Genomic DNA, 22,832 nt, shown 5'->3' with positions numbered 1-22,832 from the left:
CTAAGCTGCTTCTGGCGAACCAGAGCAGCACATGGAAACGCTGTTTACCTTCCCACCAGAGCGGTACCTACTTATCTACTTGCACTTTGATGTGCTTTCAAACTGCTAGGTTGGCAGGAGCAGGGACTGAACAACGGGAGCTCATCCCGTCACGGGGATTCGAACTGCCGATCTTCTGATCGGCAAGCCCTAGGCTCTGTGGTTTAGACCACAGCGCCACCCGTGTCAATGTAGGGGTTAGGACTAGGTTATCATCAGGGTCCCTTCTAAATCTACAATTCTATAATTCCAATGACTCAGCTGTTGAGTGGTCAGGTGAGCATTGCTGCCTTCCCTGGTCTTGCATTGGTCTGGGTCTTTAGATGTCACTTACACAAGTGTGTCCAAATATGCCACACCCACTATGGAACAGAATTCCTTGTGATGTAATTTCTGCAGAATGCCACCCATCTGGAATGTCCAGTGGAACTTCCTCAAGTCATGTGGGGGTGTGCATGGCAGGCATAGATTACAGCCATCTTGACATGGCGATGACAGAGACCTTTCCCCCTTCTCTGAACTTCCTGGTGCACACCAGTACCAGTTTAGGTTTCCTGTAAACTAACGAGAGGGGATCTCCTAGCTCGCCTCCCTGAAGAGAGAGCGCTGCATACTGCCATTACATGGGCACACTGCGTGTGTGCCCAGTGCTTAATCTTTGTTTGAGAGGAATGAAAAAACATGAACAAGCCGGTGACGTGGATGGCTCTAATGGGAGATTGAACGGGTATGATAAGATTGGTGCCAAAGTTGAATAAGGGCCATGATTTGATACGACTCGCTTGCCCATAGTAGGTGCTATTAGAAAGGCCTTCAGTGGCTTCCCCATATATGTGGTTGACAAATATAACCAGAATTTGAGGAAGGACAGAGGAAGCTCAAGTGCAGAAACTGCTACCTGTGTCCTATACATGGAATTGTTTAGAATTATCTTCACTATTAGCATGTGAACTTTTTCTTCTTATTGTATTAGTTTGCTTTATGCAAAAAAAGAAAAAAGAAAAAAAGAAAGTCTCAAAGTGACGTAGTAATAATAATAATAATAATAATAATTTTTATTTATATCCCGCCCTCCCCAGCCAAGGCCGGGCTCAGAGCGGCTAACAAGCAATAATAAAAATAAGTTGAATGAATACAACTTAAGAACAAGATTAAAATACAACATTAAAATATTGAAACATTAAAATATTAAAATGTAGCCTCATCGCAGGAGGAGAAAGGAAAAAGAAAAAAGAAAGAGGGGGAGGGAATAAAACGCGAACAGATATTTAAAGAGTAGTGGGACAACCCTTTCTTATTGTCTGATGTAGTCTTCTTTTGCTGTTAAAAGGGATTTCTTCTTGAAAAACATTATTTTTTTAAAAAAAGGATATTCACCTCCCCAGTTCCCTTAATATTCCCGTTTGTTTCATAGCAATGCAAGACTGGAATGCACAACGGCGCCAGATGCCGTAGGGGACATGGGAAGCAACGATTTCCTGGAGAAAGATGGGCACGAAAACCTGGGGCATGACTTCATCAATGGGACCACCAGCGGCAATGCGGAAGCAGCCCGGAGGCTGGCAAAGCGTCTGTATCATCTGGATCGATTCAAGCGGTCTGATGTAGCAAAGCACTTGGGGAAAAAGTAAGGATCTGGCTTTCTATCTCAAAGGGTGTTCATGTTGCATCTGCAGAATGATAAAAAAAACATGAAAAGTTCACTTTTTAGTAATGTGGCTTGTTTCTTTTCCTTGTTTCTTTTCCTGCGTCTTAAGCAATGAGTTCAGCAAACTTGTCGCTGAGGAATACCTCAAGTTCTTTGATTTCACAGGCATGTCTTTGGATCACTCACTCAGGTAGGAAATCTCTGTGTCTTTTCCTGGGTTGTGTCTCATCCACTGATAATCCTATATGTGCCCATTTTAAGGTGTGCCTTCTCACTCTTAAGGTGGGTTGGCATGATTGCCCCTGACCCACCCAGCAACAAGCCTCTTCCCACTCTGTCCTGGGCCTGACTTGCCTACATGCATTGAATATAATGTATAATGCCGCACACCTAGGCCTTGATTATTGGGAAGCCCCCGGTTTGCATGCCAGATATTGAACTTGGAGATTTGTAAATGCAAAGTGTGTTTCTTATGACTGAGCTATGATTCCTTCTCTGCGTATGAGCTTCTTACCCAAGCTGGGGCTTGGAGCAGAATGGTCAGAAAGGAGCAGGAGCTGGAATCTGGCAGACATGATCTGTCAGTCCCTCTTAAGGCTTTTTTAAAGAAACCACAGATAGGTCTGCATTCTCTGTGCTTTGTAATTCTTGAGTGGCGAAGACTTGAAACCCATGAAACACCTTCCTGAACCCCACAAGAGCTTTATTTTTTTAAGAAAAGGAAAAAGAAAGGGGGAAGGGAGAGAATAATAGCAAATTTGGAAAGGCTTGCCATTGTGTGATCCAAAGACTGAGGGAGACAAGAGGTAACAAGATCTCTATGAAATATATATAGGGAGGGGAGATGAGAGACCCTAACAGCTGTGTTACCTTAAAAAATATACAGCTATTTGGATTAGCTGGATTTTGGAATGTGTATCTGAACAGTGTGTTCTCTCTGCTGGAAGGAAGATTTAAAGGAAGCTCAGCACCCAGCAAGTCCTAAGTGTGTGCGAGAAAGATAGGACTGCATTTGGAGAAAAAGTAATCACAGCCAGTCCTAGCCCCATCCCTCAAATGTCTGGGGTGCAAGAAGTGTAACAGTGGTTTACACGATCTCTCGTTTTATGGGGGTTGTATTGGGGTTGTTTTTTCCTTTGCCTCCCCCACCCCCCTTACTGCAACACGTTTATTGAGAAGCAACACATTCTGAGGCTGGAAACAGGTAACAGCTTTTTAAAAGTGGTTTGAGAGAGATAGTACTTCCCATTGTGTTTATACATCTAATTTTTCTCCCACTGTTTCCTCTGCTGAAACAGCTTCTGTGGGTTTTTGGAACAATATTAAAAACCTGCAATATTTGTTTGACTAGGTAGGGGTAAAAGTGGGAGTTGCCATCTAGCAGTTTGAAAGCATACCAGTGCAAGTAGATGAATAGGTACCGCTGTGGCAGGAAGGTAAATGGTGTTTCCATGTGCTCTGGCTTCTGTCACAGAGTCCTGTTGCACCAGAAGCAGTTTAATCATTCTGGCCACACGACCCAGAAAGCTGTCTGTGGACAAATACCGACTCCCCCAACCTGAAAGTGGAGACAAGCACCGCATCCCGTAGTCAGTTTTCAACTGGACTTAACCATCCAGGGGTCCTTTACCTTTTCACTTTACAAACGTTGGATAATGTGTGGTTGCTCTTTTGAACTATGTTCAGTTCTCTGAAAATGCTGTCCTCTGTTTCCAACCTTGGTACAGTGGTGCCCCGCAAGACGAACGCCTCGCAAGGCGGAAAACCCGCTAGACGAAAGGGTTTTCCGTTTTGGAGGCGCTTCGCAAAACGAATTTCCCTATGGGCTTGCTTCGCAAGACGAAAATGTTTTGCGAGTTCCTGCGGGTTTTTTCCCTCCCCCCCCCCTTTTCCTAAGCCGCTAAGCTGATCCGCTAAGCCGATAAGCCGTTAAAAGCCGCTAATCCGCTAAGCCGTCAATGGGCTTGCTTCGCAAGACGAAAAAACCGCTAGACAAAGAGACTCGCGGAACGGATTAATTTCGTCTTGCGAGGCACCACTGTACAAACATCTTTAAAGGCTACAGAAATTTCTGGTCATTGACTGTAGTAAAATGACTTGACTTGACTTTAAAGGCTGGTTTAACTTCCCCCTCCACTTTTTACATTTTTTCTCAGGACATTCTTCAAAGCCTTTTCTCTTATTGGAGAAACTCAGGAAAGAGAGCGAGTTTTAGTTCATTTCTCCAACAGATACTACCAGTGCAACCCAAATGCCATTTCCACACAAGGTAATTTTACTTCCATTGCTTTTAAAACATTTCCATTCCTACCTTTCCTCAGGCAGAATTCAAGGTGGCTAGCAACAGTAGAAAATTAAAGCAACATCACAGTAATGCAAAGATAATAATGCAGGAATGACAACAAAGTCAAGGGAAAACAAATGCACCCACTCAAAGCAATTCCCAGTAAAATTAGAACAATTTCCCAGCGAAGCATAAACTCACTGAAGGCCACAGTTTGGCTTTGGCACTTGTCAGATCAAACGGCCACTGTGATTGCAACTGAGTCACTCCAGTCTTTTGAGATCTAGTTGGGGAACAAAGGAAACCTAGAAAACTCAAAGCAATAAGGCAAGATGCTATTTGTTGTCAGGATCAAGAATTGGTTAGGAGTAGTATTAGGTATTTCCATTTACATGAGGGGGATACCTGGATAGCAGCCCCCCCCCCCACCTGATGCTCTCTAGATGTTTTGGGCTACAGCAATCCCAGCCAGCATCTGAAGAGCTCTGGCTTGGGAAATGATTAATAATAATACATCATATTTGGGTGTTGAATACCCTTGTCTCCCACTTACAGCACCATATTTTCCGCCAAATTGTTTGGTGTATGTGGACCAGCTTCTTTCTCTCTCTATGAGGAATGTATTTTAAAGAGGTGGGCTGCTAGTGTGTGCTGAACTCTGCCCCTGTGCTTTTGCCCTGTAGCTCCTTGGCCTCAGGTGCTTTTCTCCCAGCTAGGTTCAGTGGAGCAAAAAAGTACCGGGGTGGTTGGACTGTGCAGCATATAATAAGCAGGTGTGGATGGGTTCTGCACCACCTGATTTTGTGCCTCTTTGCAGCCATTTGTTGTACAAGTGACCTAAGGGAGCACACCCAAACCTCTAGATGTGTTTCAGTCACTGTCACATGCAGTCTGAGCTAAGAAGCTGAACAGAGAACCACGTTTAAAACTTGCCTCTACTATGAACTCAGTGCAGGACTCTAATCAAATCCAACTGAATCTCCCCACTCTCCACATCTGCAGCGGGTTAACAACAGCAGGAGCAGCAGCAGCAAAAATAATAATAGTACTGGCCTGCCTCACAAGACTTACTGAGAAAATTAACACCCTAAAGCACTATAGAAATGCTATACTGTCCATGAAGCATTATATCTTGTCCCACTTCTCCTTTGCCACCAAAGGCTTTCCTTAGCCCTTCTGGTCCCATCTTACCTGTTCCATCTGCCACTCTGGCTGTCCTTTGGCTGAATTCTCTGCTTCTGCTTTGCTCTGCTGTTCAATATAGGTGGTGATAAGGATATGCCAGAGGCATTGTTGATCTCCATTTATCTGCAGCCTGTCCTACATTACTGGGGACACAGGTGGCCTGTGGTCTAAACCACTTAACCTCTTGGGCTTGCTGATCAGAAGGTCGGCGGTTCAAATCCCCGCGACGGGGTGAGCTCTGTCCCAGCTCCTGCCAACCTAGCAGTTCAAAAGCACACTAGTGCAAGTAGATAAATAGGTACCGCTGTGACGGGAAGGTAAACGGAGTTTCCGTGTGCTCTGTTTTCCGTCATGTGTCCTGTTGCACCAGAAGCGGTTTAGTCATGCTGGCCACATGACCCGGAAAGCTGTCTATGGACAAATGCCAGCTACCTTGGCCTGAAAGCGAAATGAGCGCCACAACCCCATAGTCACCTTTGACTGGACTTAATTGTCCAGGGATAGTGTAACTTTTACCTATCCTACATTACTGTTAAAAGCATATCCCACTTTCCTTCCCCCCCCCCGGACTTTATCCAGGTACTGATCACATTCACACCTTGGTTGCACAAGTCCTACAGTACAGTATTGGGGTACTCCCAGACTATTTATCTGTAAATAGCTGCAGTAATCTCTAAAGGCAACAGTAGTGAGCACTAATGATCTAAACTGAATACAGTGGTACCTCGGGTTAAGAACTTAATTCGTTCTGGAGGTCTGTTCTTAACCTGAAACTGTTCTTAACCTGAAGCAACATTTTAGCTAATGGGACCTCCTGCTGCTGCCGTGCCGCCAGAGCACGATTTCTCTTCTCATCCTGAAGCAAAGTTCTTAACCCGAGGTAATATTTCCGGGTTAGCGGGGTGTGTAACCTGAAGCATCAGTAACCTGAAGTGTATGTAACCCGAGGTACCACTGTATATAACATGTAGCTCCAGAGGCAGTTTATCTCTCATTGCCAGATGCTGGAAATAAACAACATGGGGTGACTGTTATTGTTGTGCCCTGCTTAGGAGCTTCCCCACTTGTGCCAGGCACTGTCACTCAACCTCACAGGGTTGTTGTGAGGATAAAATGGGGAGCTGGAGATCCATGTGTACTACTTTGAGCTTCCTGGAGGAAAAGGTGGTGTATAAATGTAATAAATAAACAAACCAATAAGACATTAAAAAATAAATATGCCCAGCCACTTTGGAGGCAGCGCTGAGCTGATGGAACAAGGCAGTTATTTTCTTCTCCAATTATTCCTCCTCCTTTGTGCATTTGCTTTATAGAATAAGGCAGCCCACCCCCCCAAACATCCTATGATTTAATGTTGTCATTGGGGGAGCACAACAGGAGAATGAAAAGGAAAGGCAAAGGTAACAAGGCGAACAAGTGCAGTTACATAGGCTTCTTTAGTTTCTATTGGAGGAGTGTGGATTAAGGAATTTAGTTAATGGTTTTTGTGATGATGTAGGTTTAAAGATGGGGAGGTAGTCGAAGACAGGAGCGCCTGGCGTGCTCTGGTCCATGGGGTCATGAAGAGCCAGACACGACTAATCGACTAAACAACAACAACAAGGTTTAAAGACAGGAATTTAATGGGGGCAGGAACAGAAAGAGGTGGCACCCTGTGGGTGTTCTGCGGGGGTGGGGTGTTGTTGAAGGTATCAAAAGGGCCAATCCTTTTACATTGAATTTGGGCTGGTCTGGTGTTAGGGACAATGATTTCAGTGAGACTGAATTTGGTTAAAACCATTGGCTTAACTGGACTGTAGATTGGGTTGTAAAAAGTCAGACAAAACCTTTGGAAGGTCAGCTTACATGGCTGAGGTTGATATTCACGGATCTTTGACATCTGTGGAGCTTTCCTTCAAAGCATTTGGGTCCTAAACTTTAGGAGGTTCCACCTTCCCCCCCACAAAGGAACAAATTGGGCTAGCTGTTTCTCCCTTCCTCCTTATCAACCCTTATGACTTCATCTCATGAGACGGTCTCTCTTGATTAATGTCATGCATTTCTTTATAAGCAAATTGCTTTTGGAAGAAGAAGGGAGTGTTAATTAGGCTTCAGGGGGGTCCCAACTCAACGTGAATCATTCTTTCATAAGCAGATGTGAGTAGCAGGAAGTGTGATTTCTCTCCCCCACCCCACCTGCCTGTGTGACTTTCTGTGTGTCATGCTTGGGGTGTTTTCCCCCCCTACAGATGGAGTCCATTGCCTCACATGCGCAATCATGCTGCTGAACACTGACCTCCACGGCCATGTGAGTATTCTGCAAATTGTCCTGTTTGCTCAGAAATTTTGAACTGCTCTTTCAGTATGCTTGTTGTGGTTGAGTACTCACTGCTCAAGTCCTCGCAGGCTCGGGTTGAAGCAGCCAGAAAGATTTCAGGTGACATTAGCAGGGGTGGAAGGCAATTGTGTGAAGAGCTTGTGAAACTGGCAAGGGAGCCAAATCCTATATGAATGCGTCCCATAAGAATGAGGGCCAGGCTGGAAACCCAGTAGCTCATAACAGGAAGGCAGGTAGAAGAACAGTTTCACAAGCACAGAGGACCAGCCAGATTTCGGGCACCAGAAAATCGCCCAGACTATTGGATTTCAGGAGACCCTGAAAGATGCAATGCAAGGAGTGGATTGGGATGGGCTGTCCTTACTTAGGGTTATCTGCCTGAAAAGCTGGATGTTCCCTCTTGGCCCCAGTTGTATAGGGAGCTGATGTCTGGCCTGCCAGACCGTTCAAGCCCCAGTGCAAGCAGAGCTTGTAAATCATCCTCACAGCACAAACTACTCCCACTTCAGAATCTGAATGCTTGGCATCCCTGGCTTGTGCACAAAGGGAGGCTATATATAGATGGCAACTTCTCAGAGATTTGGCAGCCATATTACAGAGCCATTCTTAACCAAGATACAAATGGTCATGTTTTTTTCTTTGTCCTACCAGGACCTCTGTCAACCAAATTCTGTCGTGCTTATTTAGCTGTACTCTGGGGAAAAAAAACCTGACAATAACTCTACAGAAGTGTGAGCGTCATTTCTGCAGGAGACGCGCATAAGTTCTGTTGTGGCTGTTTCTCATGCTTAGCAGAAAGTTCACGTGGGCGCTAACACACAACCATATACCCCAACAGTTTTGAACAACTATTTTAAAATGAGTTTTTAAAAATGTTCTTATGTGACCTTTAAAAACTGTTTGGCCTGGGTTGGGGTTAAAACTGACTGGGACAATAGTTGTGTGCAACTTGGTCACATTGTTGACAGGCTTCCCACAACTATGGCAAGTGCCTGCAGCTGAGAGTGGCTGAAAAGGGAGTAGTGACTCACATTAGGTTTGTACAGTTACCCATCAGCCAAGGCTGGATCAGTGTTAGTGACCTCATAGAGGTGAGGGGGCAGTCACTCTTCTTGCTTCATTAAAGTTAAAAAGGAAAGAGAAAAGATCTACACGTATCCTGTATATTAAAATGTAATTTTCCCCGGCATTGCTTTGCTGCAGTGTCAGGATAACTTACGGGCACTAGGTGGCAGAACATGCATAGCGTTCTCTGAACTGTTCATGCATCATCAGATGAATGTGCAAATTCCTATCTGGGCCTTGCATTTTAAATCCACATGTAAAACAGGTATCACCATTGGCCAGAAAGCAAAGGGTCACATACTTGAGCTCTGGCTGTCTGGGTAAAGAAGAGGTCAGATGCCAAGAGGCCCACCTGAACCAACCTGAAACTAGCTACCTAATTTCGTGCTTGTTTCCCTGAGTGCCAGAAAAGGTCTCTTGTTTTGGGCAACTTTCTGCTCTCATCACAAACTTAGGGCTACGTATAAAATAGGGTTACCAGACGTCCCTGTTTCCTGGAGAGAGTCCCCGTATTTGCGAATAAGTCCCCGGACAAATTCCATCCTCGGAATGTCCCCGGATTTCATCTAATGTCCCCGGGAACCACAGCAGCGGCAGTCTCAGCAGCCTGGAGCAGTCGGCTCTGGCTGGCTTCAGGAGCTGCTTGGAAGTCCCCGTATGATGGTGGTGCAGGGACTCTAAGATGCAGCTTCCGGGCTGCCTCCACCTTCCCTCCGAAAGGCAGTGTGAAGCCTCGCTTCCCAGCTGAGGGATCTCTGCCCCCTGCTGCTTGCACGCAAGTAGGAATGGGATTGGGGCTGCTCCGATGGAAAGGGAGGCATCACGCTGCCTGAGCCGAGCCGCTGCTGCCACTCTCGGCCCTCCTTCTCCACCTTGTATGCCTGACCCACCCCATTACCACCAAAGAACGAACAACTCAGGGGCTGCCCAGGCTCTTGGAAAAAGGAGATAGAAGCCTCAGAGGAAGGGGAAACGTGGTGGTTGAGGTCAAGGCGGCGGCTGCCCCTCTGCCACCGCCATCGTTGCAGCACCAACACCCCGAACGTGTATTAATTAATTAATTAGAGTGTTCCCGGATTCATTGGAAAAAAACAACTGGTAACCTTAGTATATGGACTGTAACTCTTATTTGTGGTGGTGGCATTTCACTGAATTTCTTTACAGGGGGTTAGAAATTCCCCCAAGAGTTTCATGTGGTTGGGACTTGCCATCAGTGGTGGCAAGTCCCACAGCTTTTTAAGGGCACAGCTTTTCTTAAGGGGTAGGATGTAGGGGAGAGGATTGTTAAAAAAAGAGAAAAGAAGCCTTTTGGCTTGACTTCATTGCAAACTCAACCCTATTTTCCCAGAGCTGCTCTTCTCAGTTAAGTTTCCATCGCCTTCTTTCTGTTGCCGCCCTCTGTCTCATTTGCCCACACTCCCATTTAATTCTACTGGCTGCGGCAACTCATGTGGTTTTGTGAATGACATCATGATGTACTTCGGATCTGATGATATCACATATGCTCATCAACAAAATTATGTGGAGTGCCACAGCCAGTAGGATTAAGCAGCCACCTGGGCAAGTGAGGTCGAGGAGAACGGAGGCAGCAACAGAGAAGAAGGGAAATGGCGCCGAGTAGCAGCAACAGCCAGGAAAACAGAAAGGGTGTCGAACAGCATTGAAACCACACAAATATTTGTTAAGGTGAGTAGTTTGCTGTTAATCTGGCTGTTGTGAATGAGCAGGTTCTGAAGTTGCTTGCACAAGCTGCTTCCACGTGGTTTTTAGCATTTTGCTTCTCCCACTACAACTCCCAGTCACTACCTGAGGGACCCATGGCTTTGCGGGGAGTGCAGGGGACTTCACTAGGGAGTTGGAGAGCAGAAGAGCCCCTCTGCCTGCATACTCTGGACTGAAATCCAATATGATTTGGTGATTTAGCCATTGGTGAAGCCTGAGAGATACGTAACTGGAGATTTGGTTTCCAGCATTTTAGATGGCACCTGAAGCTGAAATGCACTTCCTTTCTGCCACTTTGTTTTGCTAAGTGTGAGAAATGCGTAGGGCCAACTTGATAAAGCAATATTTTCCCATCACTTTTGTGTCTTCCCTTTCCTTCGGAATGCTTATCCTAACTGATAATACTTTTTTGTTTGTTTGTATTGCATTGTTTTTCTAGGTGGTAAGTTGGGCATTTATTGCTTGGAATGTAAAACATAGCTTGGAATGCATTTAACCAGATTATTTGTTTCCTAACTATAATTCAGCGCTTCATCCTGTAAGCATGTATCAGGATTAATTTATTTTTTTAAACTGTTTTTAAAATTTATATACATCGTTTTTCCTTCTTTCTTTTTGAGCCCTAAGTGGTTCTCTGTACATGAACACACCCATCAATTGCATTATATTTCCATGTATAAGGCACCCTCATGTATAAGACGACCCCTAGTTTTTTGAACCCAAAATTAAGGGCGGGAAACCCTAAAATAGAAGTAACGTTCTGGACAGTCTGCAGCAGCAAGTTGCTGATCTTTCTTTGGGCAATCGCCATCCAAGTTTCCAGCATGAGGTGCATGCAGTGCATGGTGGTGCAAAGGCAGTGGCTAGAGCACCACATGCTCCCCCTTGGTGGTGGCCGCTGCTGTGGGGAAGGAGGCTCCTGAATCGGACGCGAGGGAGAGCCTAGGGAAGGCAGCGCCCACTCTATGCCAGCCCATGCCGTTGAGCAAACCTAGCTGAGGAAAGTGGTGAACGGGCTGGGGGTTTGAGAGGGGAAGAGAGAGAAAAAGGAAAGAAGGGCGATGAAAGGTAGCCAAGGCAGTTCTCGGTGGCGGCGGCTGCTCTCGATCCGGTGGTCAATAATAATATAATAATAATAAATTATGATTTATACCCCACCCATCTGGCTGGGTTCTAACAAAACACTAAAATACAATAACCTATTAAACATTAAAAGCTTCCCTAAACAGGGCTGCCTTCAGGCAGTTATTTTTCTCTTTGACATCTGGTGGGAGGGTGTTTCACAGGGCAGGTGCCACTACCAAGAAGGCCCTCTGCCTGGTTCCCTGTAACTTGGCTTCTCTCAGTGAGGGAACCGCCAGAAGGCCCTCAGCGCTGGACCTCAGTGTCCGGGCAGAACGATGGAGGTGGAGACACTCCTTCAGGTATACTGGACTGAGGCCGTTTAGGGCTTTAAAGGTCAGCACCAGCACTTTGAATTGTGCGAGAAAACGTCCTTAGAGCCAGTGTAGGTCTTTCAAGACCAGTGTTATATGGTCTGGGCGGCTGCTCCCAGCCACCAGTCTAGCTGCCACATTCTGGATTAGTTGTAGTTTCCGGGTCACCTTCAAAGGTAGCCCCACATAGAGCGCATTGCAGTAGTCCAAGCGGGAGATAACTAGAGCATGCACCACTCTGGCAAGACAGTCCACAGGCAGGTAGGGTCTCAGCCTGCGTACCAGGTGGAGCTAGTAGACAGCTGCCCTGGATACAGAACTGACCTGCGCCTCCATGGACACTTGTGAGTCCAGAATGACTCCCAGGCTGCGCACCTGGTCCTTCAGGGCCACAGTTACCCCATTCAGGACCAGGGAGTCCTCCACACATGCCTGCCTCCTGTCCCCCCAAAACAGTACTTCTATCTTGTCAGGATTCAACCTCAATCTGTTAGCCGCCATCCATCCTCCAACCGCCTCCAGACACTCACACAGGACCTTCACCGCCTTCACTGGTTTCGACTCGATGGCCCTTGTGGTCTCTTCCAACTCTATGATTCTATGATTTGAAAGAGAGGTAGAGCTGGGTATCATCCGCATACTGATGAACACCCAGCCCAGTGGGGCTTCAGGAGGCTAGCCAGTCACCAGCGTACAGCCCAGAGAGGGAGGGGAAAGAGGAGGTGGCGGCCCCAGGGAACGCCTTAGCCCACCCAAGCCAAAATCCCAAACATTTGCTCAAATATTTTAAACCTCACCCCCTGATGCCCATGTTCTGTGTATAAGATGACCTCCATTTTTTTACTTCCTTTTTGTAAAAACAAAAAAAATATGGTGCATAGTGCAAGTGCTTGAATTACACAGGGCTTTATGAGAAGGAGGTCCAGGGTTCCCACTTTCACCAGGTTTTGGATCCAGCTTGGTTAAAGAGGAACCCTGGTTTGCTTTCAAAGTGGCTTAATGTTGCTGTTGATGAAATGGTCTTGATCTCACAGTCCACTGGCTGAAAAAGAGGGCTTTAAAAGAAACCTCATAATCGGCAATTGAAAAGCTTCTTTCCCCTCTTTTGGAACTTAATTTTGTACAGATATGTTCCATTTTTGTGAGGTTTTAAAATATATATATATACCATAACTTTCTTTTCAGCTTGTCAATTTCAAGCTCTTGCTCTGGCCGCATGATTCCAGCTTTTGTTTGTGGCAAGACCTTAACGTTCTTGGAATGCAACTCAATTCCATAAAGTGCTTTGATAGCCATGGTTGAAAATCCTGTGCAATTGTTAAGATTCATCACCACCATTATCCTAGCAGGATCACTTTCCCACTGATTCCCCCTTTCCCAGTAGGGTTGCCTGTCTATGCTGATTTGTATTTTGCAGCTATGTTCATGCAGACACCCTTACAATGTCTCTTACCCTGGGATTGCTGCTAACAACTTGGTTTTTAACTTAACATGGGGGGGTGGCGGAATATCAATTAGAGCTTTTAATATGCAACTCATTTTATAGGCTACTGTCCTTTTCTTTTCTGAGAATTGCATTAATATTTATGTGTCATTTATCTTTCAGAATATTGGCAAAAAGATGTCCTGTCAAGAATTCATTGCCAACCTTCAGGGAATGAATGAAGGCAAAGATTTCCCAAGGGAACTCTTGAAGGTGAGGCACTATATTATCTTTCCGTTGTGGGAATACAACATTAACTCTAACTCTGCCGTCCGCCTGTGCTAGGGTGATGCTTTCAAAACGATCAAGCTTCTTGTATTTTAATGATTTTTATTTTTTCGTTAGAGTGAATGGTAATACATTGATAGTGCCTGCTATATGCCGATCACATTTATCTTTGCTATTCTACGGTTATGGACATTTACTTTGACCATTCGTAGTGCAGCTGTTCCCATACTCTGCACTGGGAGAGGGGCTGAAGACATTACACCAGCACGTTGGATTCTGCCGCCATTCTAGGACAGGGATGGACAAGCCTGAGGCTTGAAGGGCCTCCTTTGTTTTTGGTTTTTACTAGAATCTCAAGCTTCACCGGAGCCAAATGATGGTGCATGGCGGCTTTTGGATATTTAGGACGATATGCACCTTAAATAATTTTGCACAAGCAATTATTGCTTACTCAATGGGACTTCTCCCCTCTTCCCCACTCCTTGCTCTGCTTGCACCTTGTGTCATCCTGAAGGCTGCTCCAAGGGGTTGGGGAAACCTCCAGAACAGATTTAGGGGTGCAGGAAGGAGAAGGGGAGAACATTCAATTGTACTGATGGAATGTTCTCCTTAGTTCTGGGTTGAATTCTCCCAGTAAGGCTGTATCCACTGATAGTCATATTCGGAGTAAGCCCATTGAAAGTAAAGGGTCTGACTAACTTAGGCTTCTTAATTTCAGTGGGTCTACTTGGAAGAGGACTAGCATTGAATACAACCCTTAGCATTAAGCAAATGTTTAGAGCAGACATTTGTTTTCAGGATTAGATCTGACCTGACAGTCGTTTCTCAGGCATATGTGCACGCACACACATAGTTTTCCTGCAAGCTCTTTCTTGGCTCAGTAACCTAATGGGGGTGGAGGACCGTTTTCGTGGTTGCTGCTGTTTAAACCATTGGGAGACGAAACCTCACTTGCCGATCTACTAAAAACTACTCCCATGGATCTCCCAGTAGATCACGATCTGCCTATACCTGCAATATGGTACTTGGAGCAGGAAAATGTGACGCACCATTGATGTGTCACGGCTGCCAGTGCTTACCCAGCAGCATTGTACCAAGGAAGGAAGTTATAGATGAACCAACGTTCTCTGATGCAGCGTGGGTTATGGGTGCAGCAGTACCCAGAAGCATCACCATTGCCCAGAAAGCACAATCCCACCCCTGAACCCTGACTCACTGAACAAAGAGGAGGACGGGATGTCAGCAGGCAGTGCTAATATACTATCTCACAGTTGGAAACAGAATACCTGCCCTTTCTTTCTAGTGTAAGAGTGAACAGTGCACCTCCAGTTTTAATTTAGAAAACATGTGGCTTGAGTATCAAAACTTTGGCAAACATTGCCTTAATATTAAAAAGGTAAAGGGACCCCTGACCATTAGGTCCAGTCGTGGATGACTCTGGGGTTGCGGCGCTCATCTTGCTTTACTGGCCGAGGGAGTCATGTGGCCAGCATGACTAAGCCACTTCTGGGGAACCAGAGCAGCGCACGGAAACACCATTTACCTTCCTGCCGGAGCGGTACCTATCTATCTACTTGCCCTTTGACGTGCTTTCAAACTGCTAGGTTGGCAGGAGCAGGGACCGAGCAACGGGAGCTCACCCCGTCATGGGGATTCAAACCGCCGACCTTCTGATCGGCAAGTCCTAGGCTCTGTGGTTTAACCCACAGCGGCACCCGTGTCCCTTTGCCTTAATATTAGTCCATGCGTAAGTCTTCCGAGGATCATGGATCTGGTGTGTGTTTTTACAGGAAAATGAGTTTAGAGGTGTGAGTGAAATTGTTTCTGGCCCAGTTGTGCTCGCAGGCATCTTAGCATGCCTTAGACCTCCATGTGCTTGTTGATCAATAAGATCAGAACAGAAGAAACTGGATTCCTCGCCAGGCTTCTTGATCAGGACTGTTTTTATGGAGCATTGGAACCTGCACGGCACCAGAGGCCAGATGTAGCAAGGACAATGCACAACAGGGGCCATTTGTTCATATACGACTCCCAATCCAGTAAGGTATATAGAAGCAGATCTTGCTTCAGCACTTGAATTGTCCAAACTAGATTGAGACTAGCAAGTGCCTTGTGTAATAAGCGAAAGCAGAGAAAGCCAGACAGGCTTTTTATTAGAAAGCTAAGGCTGCCTGCGGAGTATTTATGGTAACAGGTTTTTTTCTAGGTAGCTTTGGAAAGAAGGTGCCTTTGGGCTTTTACATTTGAATGGAAGATATAATTTGAGATCGGGACATTCTGTATGGTACACATTACTGCTTTTCTCCCCTTGCGTGCCGAGATGTATATGTGTTCACTCAATTTGTTCCAGCAGACGAATCTGAATAGTTGGTGAAGCCTGAGTTTGAGGTGCTGAACATTCCCCATTGTCGGCACTAATAGGAATGTTTCTCTTTCTTTTGTCCGATTTGCTTGTGTAGGAACTGCTGGTTGCTACTGCATTTGGTTTGCAATGGAAGATTTTTTTAAAAATGATGTTTTGATGCACAAAGAAGTGTGACTTGAAGTCTTGTAACACCAGCAAAGGAAGACTTATGTTGATTTTTTTGTCTTTCCTTTTGTTGTGTCCCTGAATGAAACATATTGATACTTGGAATACAAGAGGGCTGTGTACTGTTGATGCCCCCTGCACTGAAGTTGGAATATGGAGGGTAAACTGGCCTAGAATATGGTCTAGGGAGGGTTAGGAATAGCAAATAATTTCTATCTGTGAAGCAATTAGGGTCTAGGCCTGAGCGGAATTGGGATGGGAGAATTACGGAAAGTTTCAGGTAAGCTGCTATAAGTTCCTTAGAGGGTGGGTGAGAAATGAGTGCAAGAAACAAGCTTAGTCCAACTTTACTCAGTGCTGGATTTCTCTGCAGTAGAAGTGGCCAACTTGGTGCTCTCCCGATATTGAGGGCTACAGCTCCAATCCGCTCCAGCCAGCATAGCCAGCGGTCAGGGATGATGGGGAGTTGTAGTCCGCAACATCTGGAGGGCTTTCCTGTGGCTTTCCAATTTTTTCCACTTTGAGGGAGACCTCTCCCCTGAAGAATCTACCTGCATGCTGCAAATAGTTTTGTGGGGCATATTCTAGGGAGAATACAGTGGTACCTCAGGTTACATATGCTTCAGGTTACACACTCCACTAAGCCAGAAATAGTGCTTCAGGTTAAGAACTTTGTGTTATGTACTGAAGTTCTCACCCTGGGCCAGCAGGGAGATACTGTAGATAGTTATGCAAATGAAGGGTTGAAAGTGACGTTCAGTGATTGGATAGTTTTAGAAGGTTGTTACAGTAACGTGGTACTGGAGCTCTATATAAGCAGGCTGACTGAGCCCTTCAGTTCAGTCCTGTCCTGGCCTGTGAATAAACAAGAGCTGTTTGAAGAATCGCTGTGTCGTCTGATATGTTCACCCACAACTTAACACTTTGCTTTAGGCTAAGAACAGAAATCGGGCTCCAGCGGTGTGGCGGCAGCAGGAGGCCCCATTAGCTAAAGTGGTGCTTCAGGTTAAGAACAGTTTCAGGTTAAGTGCGGACCTCCGGAACAAATTAAGTACTTAACCCGAGGTACCACTGTTCTCATCTTGCCCAGGGTACTTGGGGGTTGGGGTGTCTCAGTGTTTGCCCACATGAACTGAAGATCACACTGTAGAATACAGCCTGTACCCTCCTACAGCTGCATTGAAGGGGGTTGGACTTGATGACCATAGGAGTCCATTCCAACGCTGCAATTCTATGATATACTTTTAATAAATAAAATAAAAGCGAAACTGGTGCTTTTATTTAGGCTGGTACCATTAGGTGGAAGAATATCAGCTCTTAAGCCTCAGCAACCCAAATAATTTCCAGCCAATATGTTTTGGGGCAGAAAGGCCTAGCTCTGACAAAGGTTGCTCATCTGGTCTCCCCACATCCCTCCCTGGTTCCCTAGATTGGAGTCGCTGCTTCTTGCTTGGCTTCTGTCCTAGACAAGTATGTAGGAATTATTCAAGCATGTGTTTTTAAAGATACTGGCTCTGGCTGTTTGTGACTGAGAAAGCTTCAGCCAATGTTGACAAATCAGCTTATTTATAATGCTGTCTTGGAGAGGTGCAGCGGAATGGCCCCAGACTCTAATTACAGGCTCTTATTGACTGGATCGATCTCTAGCGCCGTATTTAAGCAGCCCACTTAGTGTAATAAAGGCAGCTTCCTCTTCATCCCTCTCTCCCAGATGTATATCTTTCTGCGAGCAGATTGTACTTTTTATGACCATATTCCAGACATAGTCCTCCCAGCTGCTCTAAATGAATTGGCCAATATCCCCCAGTTCCTTCAGCTGGAATGAAGATTAAAGACCTGTCTAGGCTAAACGTGTGGCGAGGATGTTGCATTCCATCAGATCTCTGGCTGGTGTAGCTCAGTTCTAAAAAACCCGACGACGGTTGCCTTAATTTGGATGTGCCTTGCATATCTTCTGAAATGAGAAGAGAAAGGAGGTTGTTGAACTTCCTTTGCTCCTTCTTACATTTGGTCAAATAAACTCAAGTCTCTTGTGAAACGGGGCTTATTTGTATGTTATATAAAGGGATTAAATGGTTCCTCTGGTAAGAGTTTTCAGGTGTGGGCATGCACCAACAGGGGAGATTTGATTTAAATAAAATTGATTCACGATTTAAATGACAATTTAAATGACTAGTCAGTAAGACTTGATTTAAATCATTTTCCTACATTTTTCTACATTGTTGCTGATATAATCTTAATATTTACAACCAGATGAAGTTTTCATTTTTGGAATAATAAATTTTCAGAGTAGTTTTCACAGCCATTTAAAAAATTACTGATTTGGTTGTACTATTTGAAAGACAAGACAGATCATTGTGAAATCATTGTGAGGTTTAATAAGCTAACTGTTTATATTTGGACAACTTTTCTGCTGTACTTTATTGGAGGGAAAAAATAATCATTTCCTTAATAACAATTTAAACAACTTATTTAACTAAAACAATAACATTATAGCATATGTATCCATGTTTGTTAACTGATGTGGTTAAACAAAAAAACAAAAAAACTTAGACTGAGTTTTAGCACACATGAAAAACTTAAAACAAATCCTTATTTCCTTTGAATAGCCTTTTTGGACTATAATATAACTTAAATAGAAAACTACATTTAGAAAGATTTTTCCTCCAAAAGCATTTTATTTTAAAAATCAGATTTAAATTTTAAAAATCCAATTTAAATTTTAAAAAACCTAATTTAAATTTTTAAAAAATCTGTTTTTTTATTATATATATATATATTTAAAAATCATTGATTTTTATCCACCCTGTGTGCCACGCATAGAACAAAACCAGCTCTTTTCTAATCTCTTGCATGGGAATGGCTGCAGTGTAGCTCAGGACCATGGGGGAAGGGGAGCCCCCGCTACAGCTCCTGCGGGGCGGCGGGGGGGGGGGGGGGGTTCGCTGGCAGAGGGAGAAGCTGGTGTCTGGAGTTTCTCACATTACATTGTGACTTGGGAAGGAGCAACATTGCAAGAACGTGGCCAGAACTGCCTTGTTCCACCTTACAACCACTTTTATCTGGAACTGTGAAGCATCTTTCTGATGCTACAAACAGAAAACTTTGGTCATGTTTGGTCAAGAGTATTAATCTCTAGGGCAGGCATCCCCAGCCTGTGACCCTCCAGATGTTTTGGCCTACAACTCCCATGATCCCTAGCTAACAGGACCAGTGGTCAGAGATGATGGGAATTGTAGTCCAAAACATCTGGAGGGCCGAAGGTTGGGGATTCCTGCTCTAGGTGCTGTCTGTTTTGGAGGTATGGTTTCTGGCAGTTTTGGGTAAGTTTACGGCTAAAGTGTGATTATTTAGGGAACAATTTAAAAGAGACAAATTTTACAGCATTCGGTCTGACTGTTGCTTGCTTATATAGCAGAATCAGAAGATCTTAACAGAACAGTAGTGCAATACACATTTATGTGAAACCAGTAACATAAACTAGACCTTCTCTTCAGAGTCTAGATACACAGTGACTTATCACAGAATTGTAGCATTGGGAGGGACCCAAGGGTCATCTAGTCCAACCCCTTGCAATGCAGGAATTTCAACTAAAACATCCATGACAGATAACCATCCAACCTCTGCTTATGAAGGAAAGTCCATAACCTCCCAAGGGAGACTGTTCCACTGTCAAACCGCTCCTATTTATGATGTAGTAGACATTTATGTGAGGCAGCAGACAGATAAGAATCTCATTTTTTATTTTTCATTTGATTAATATATGTATTATGAAAAGAAGTGCTGGAAAAAATTCTAGTTGTTTGCAATTATATCTATCTCGTTAAATTCAATTGAGTTCCTATTGAACAAGAGAAAAGAAAGCCCCATTTGGGATCTGATGCATAAAGATGTAGAAAGAAAGTTACGTGTTGCAGGGAGTTAACACAGTGCATAGTAAGCCCATGGAACTTGCTGCCACAAGGTGTGGTGATGGTCACCAATTTAGAAGGCTTTAAAAGGGATTAGACCAGGGGTCAGCAAACCTTTTCACCAGGGGGCCAGTCCACTGTCCCTCAGACCTTGTGGGGAGCTGGACTATATTTTGAAGAAAAAAATGAACGAATTCCTACTCCCCACAAATAACCCAGAGATGCATTTTAAATAAAAGGACACATTCTACTCATGTAAAAACACGCTGATTCCTGGACCGTCCATGGGCCGGATTTAGAAGGCGATTGGGCCGGATCCGGCCCCTGGACCTTAGTTTGCCAGTGTGGTGTAGTGGTTAAGAGTGGTGGACTTGTAATCTGGTGAACTGGGTTTGCTTCTCCGCTCCTCCACATGCAGCTGGCTGCTGGGTGACCTTGGGCTAGACATACTTCTCTGAAGTCTCTCAGCCTCACTCACCTCAGAGTGTTTGTTGTGGGGTAGGAAGGGAAAGGAGAATGTTAGCCGCTTTGAGACTCCTTAGAGTAGTGATAAAGCGGGATATCAAATCCAAACTACTACTCCTCCTCCTCTTCTTCTTCTTCCTATGGATTAGACAACATAATGTAGGATAAAGCTATAAGTGGCTATAAGCTATAAGTCCTGATGGTTATATGCTACCCCAAAGATCAGAGGCAGCATTCTCTGAAATAACAGTTGCTGGTGGGGTGGGAGGCAGAAGGGGGGGGGGCATAGCCTGCTTGTGGTGTTCCAGAGGGGCATATGGTTGGCCCCTGTGAGAAACAGGATGCTGGGTTGGAGAAGCTTTTGGGATGCTCTTGAAACATGTCTGCAGCTGATAATGCTGCCAATGGAAAATACATGTGGCAGTCTGCCCTTCCTCAAGGGCATTTTTCATACAACTTAAGAGGCTCAGGTATGTGAAACATCACTTTCTAAATTAAATATGGGAGGTGGCTTAGAGGGAACTCCTGAATACCTACAGCCTCCTTTTCCCCAAAACCTCCCAATGTTTCCTATTGGATTTGCTTGGTATCTGTGGGCCCACCAGATGGCACTAGGCCACTGTGGTAGCAGCACACCAGTTGTGTTGGACTATCTTATCTCCTGTGGGACTAGAGACGCCCACTGCCTGTAATTAATAATAAAACAGGAAGCGTGGAATAGATTTTATCTCTGAGTCATAGCTCTCCCTCTTTCTCTAGTCCCATTTTGGAGGTTTCTGCTTCATCAGTTGCTGCATCTGAAGGAATGGTGTAGTCTCTTAATAACCTTTCTGAAGGTTTAGTAATAGATGGTGGGGGTCAATTCTACTTTTCTAGAAGAAGAGCTCACCACGAACTTCTCCCTTGTTCTCTTAGAATGCCAATGGCGTCCACCTGAGAGGTGGATGAAATGAGCTCCTGTGAACTCTGGCTGAAAAAAAGCTCTGGTGGTAATCATAAGAAGCTATAAAACTATAGAGTTGTTTTTTTAAAAAAATTAACCCTATGAGTTAAACTTGGCTCCAATAATTCACTGTACAGCTCTGACCACTTGGCCACCTTGCTCCTCCCTCTCCCCATCCCAGTAAGCATCAGTGAGGCTATTGCTGTGGCTTCCCCTCAACTGGGCTTCTTCTGTAACCCAAGGGCAACTATCAGAGCTGATGTTTCTGGCAGAGAGGAGAGAAGCAGAACCCTGTAGCCAGTGTGGTGTAGTGGTTAAGAGCAGTGGACTCGTAATCTGGTGAACCGGGTTCTCTTCCCCGCTCCTCCACATACAGCTGCTGGGTGACCTTGGGCTAGTCACACTTCTCTGAAGCCTCCCAGCCTCACTCACCTCACAAAGTGTTTGTTATGGGAGAGGAGGGGAAAGGAGACTGTTGGCCGCTTTGAGACTCTTTAAGGGGAGTGAAAGGCAGGATATCAAGTCCAAACTCTTCTTCTTCTTCTTCCTCTTCTTCTTCTCCCTTTCTGGCCTTTGGAAGGGGAACCAGGCAAGTCTTCCATATACTGTAATGTTCTCTGAGGTGTGTGTATGTCTAGTCAGTTGATGGGTGAATCCAGAGTGTGTTTCTTTGCTCTATAGTTCCAGGAGTAAAGGTTACCTGGTTTGGATCTGCCCAGTATCTGAATGAGAGTGTGCCTGGAAGTGTCACTTACTCTCCTGGAAGCTTCTTGTGATGGACAGGATATAAATATATCAAAACCAGCCCAATGCCTTGTAGTTTCAGACTTACTAGGCATAAACTGAACCTGATGGCTCCTTGGCTGTATTTTTTTGTTTTTTGTTTAAAGGCCACCATATCTGGTAATCAGAGATTCCTGGTTTATTTATTACTGTGTCATTTCATAAATATGTATCATCTTCCTTTTCTGAATAGAAATATTTTATTCAAAATAGTGGGCAAAAATATAAGAAAAGCACAGTGGCATAATAAAATAACATTATAATAGCAGGAGGGATGATAAGGCAGTTAAAGGAGAACAAAATACAGTCATACCTCGGGTTGAATGTGCTTCGGGTTGAGCGCGTTCAAGTTGCACTCCGCAGCAACCCAGAAGTAACGGAGTGCATTACTTCCGGGTTTCAACGCTTGTGCATGCGCAGACGCTCAAAATGACATCACGCGCATGCACAGAAGTGGCGAAAAGCGATGCGGACGGGCGCAGACGTGCCATCGCTAGTTATGTTTGCTTCTGGATGCGAACGGGGCTCCGGAACGGATCCCGTTCATATTCAGAGGTACCACTGTAATAGATCACCTGCCTGAAAGTAGGAGACAGTCAATTCTCAACAGAGAGAGGATCCCACAGCAAAAGTGAGCAGGTCCTATCTCTGGTATACATCAGCCATCTTCCTGGTGGTGATGGGCAAGAGAGCAGAGTCGTCATAAAACATGGGCAGGTTCATATGGGCCTTAAGGTGACATTCTTCTAGTCTGATTTTGGTGCTTCAAAGACTAGTACTAGCCCTTTGGGCC

The 22,832-nt window shown here is 44.9% G+C and overlaps 1 protein-coding gene across 6 annotated transcripts in view; it reads left to right on the top strand.

The window, feature by feature from the left end:
* The window catches only part of PSD3 (pleckstrin and Sec7 domain containing 3), a 152,137-nt gene that overhangs the window by 52,052 nt on the left and 77,253 nt on the right, over positions 1-22,832 (top strand). For 5 of the 6 annotated variants that reach the window (XM_079959225.1, XM_079959226.1, XM_079959227.1 and 2 more), the window contains 5 exons: positions 1,454-1,666; positions 1,797-1,877; positions 3,844-3,956; positions 7,385-7,443; positions 13,303-13,392. In XM_079959225.1, the coding sequence (XP_079815351.1) occupies positions 1,454-1,666; positions 1,797-1,877; positions 3,844-3,956; positions 7,385-7,443; positions 13,303-13,392 (556 nt within the window). Of the gene's footprint in view, positions 1-461; positions 767-1,453; positions 1,667-1,796; positions 1,878-3,843; positions 3,957-7,384; positions 7,444-13,302; positions 13,393-22,832 lie in introns of those variants that run through there. The other variant, XM_079959228.1, reaches the window with a different exon arrangement.

Source organism: Podarcis cretensis (genome assembly GCF_951804945.1).
Source record: "Podarcis cretensis genome assembly, chromosome: 17".
NCBI classification, from domain to species: domain Eukaryota; kingdom Metazoa; phylum Chordata; class Lepidosauria; order Squamata; family Lacertidae; genus Podarcis; species Podarcis cretensis.
Note: the sequence above shows the minus strand (reverse complement) of the source record. Positions and strands in the feature narration are given on the sequence as shown.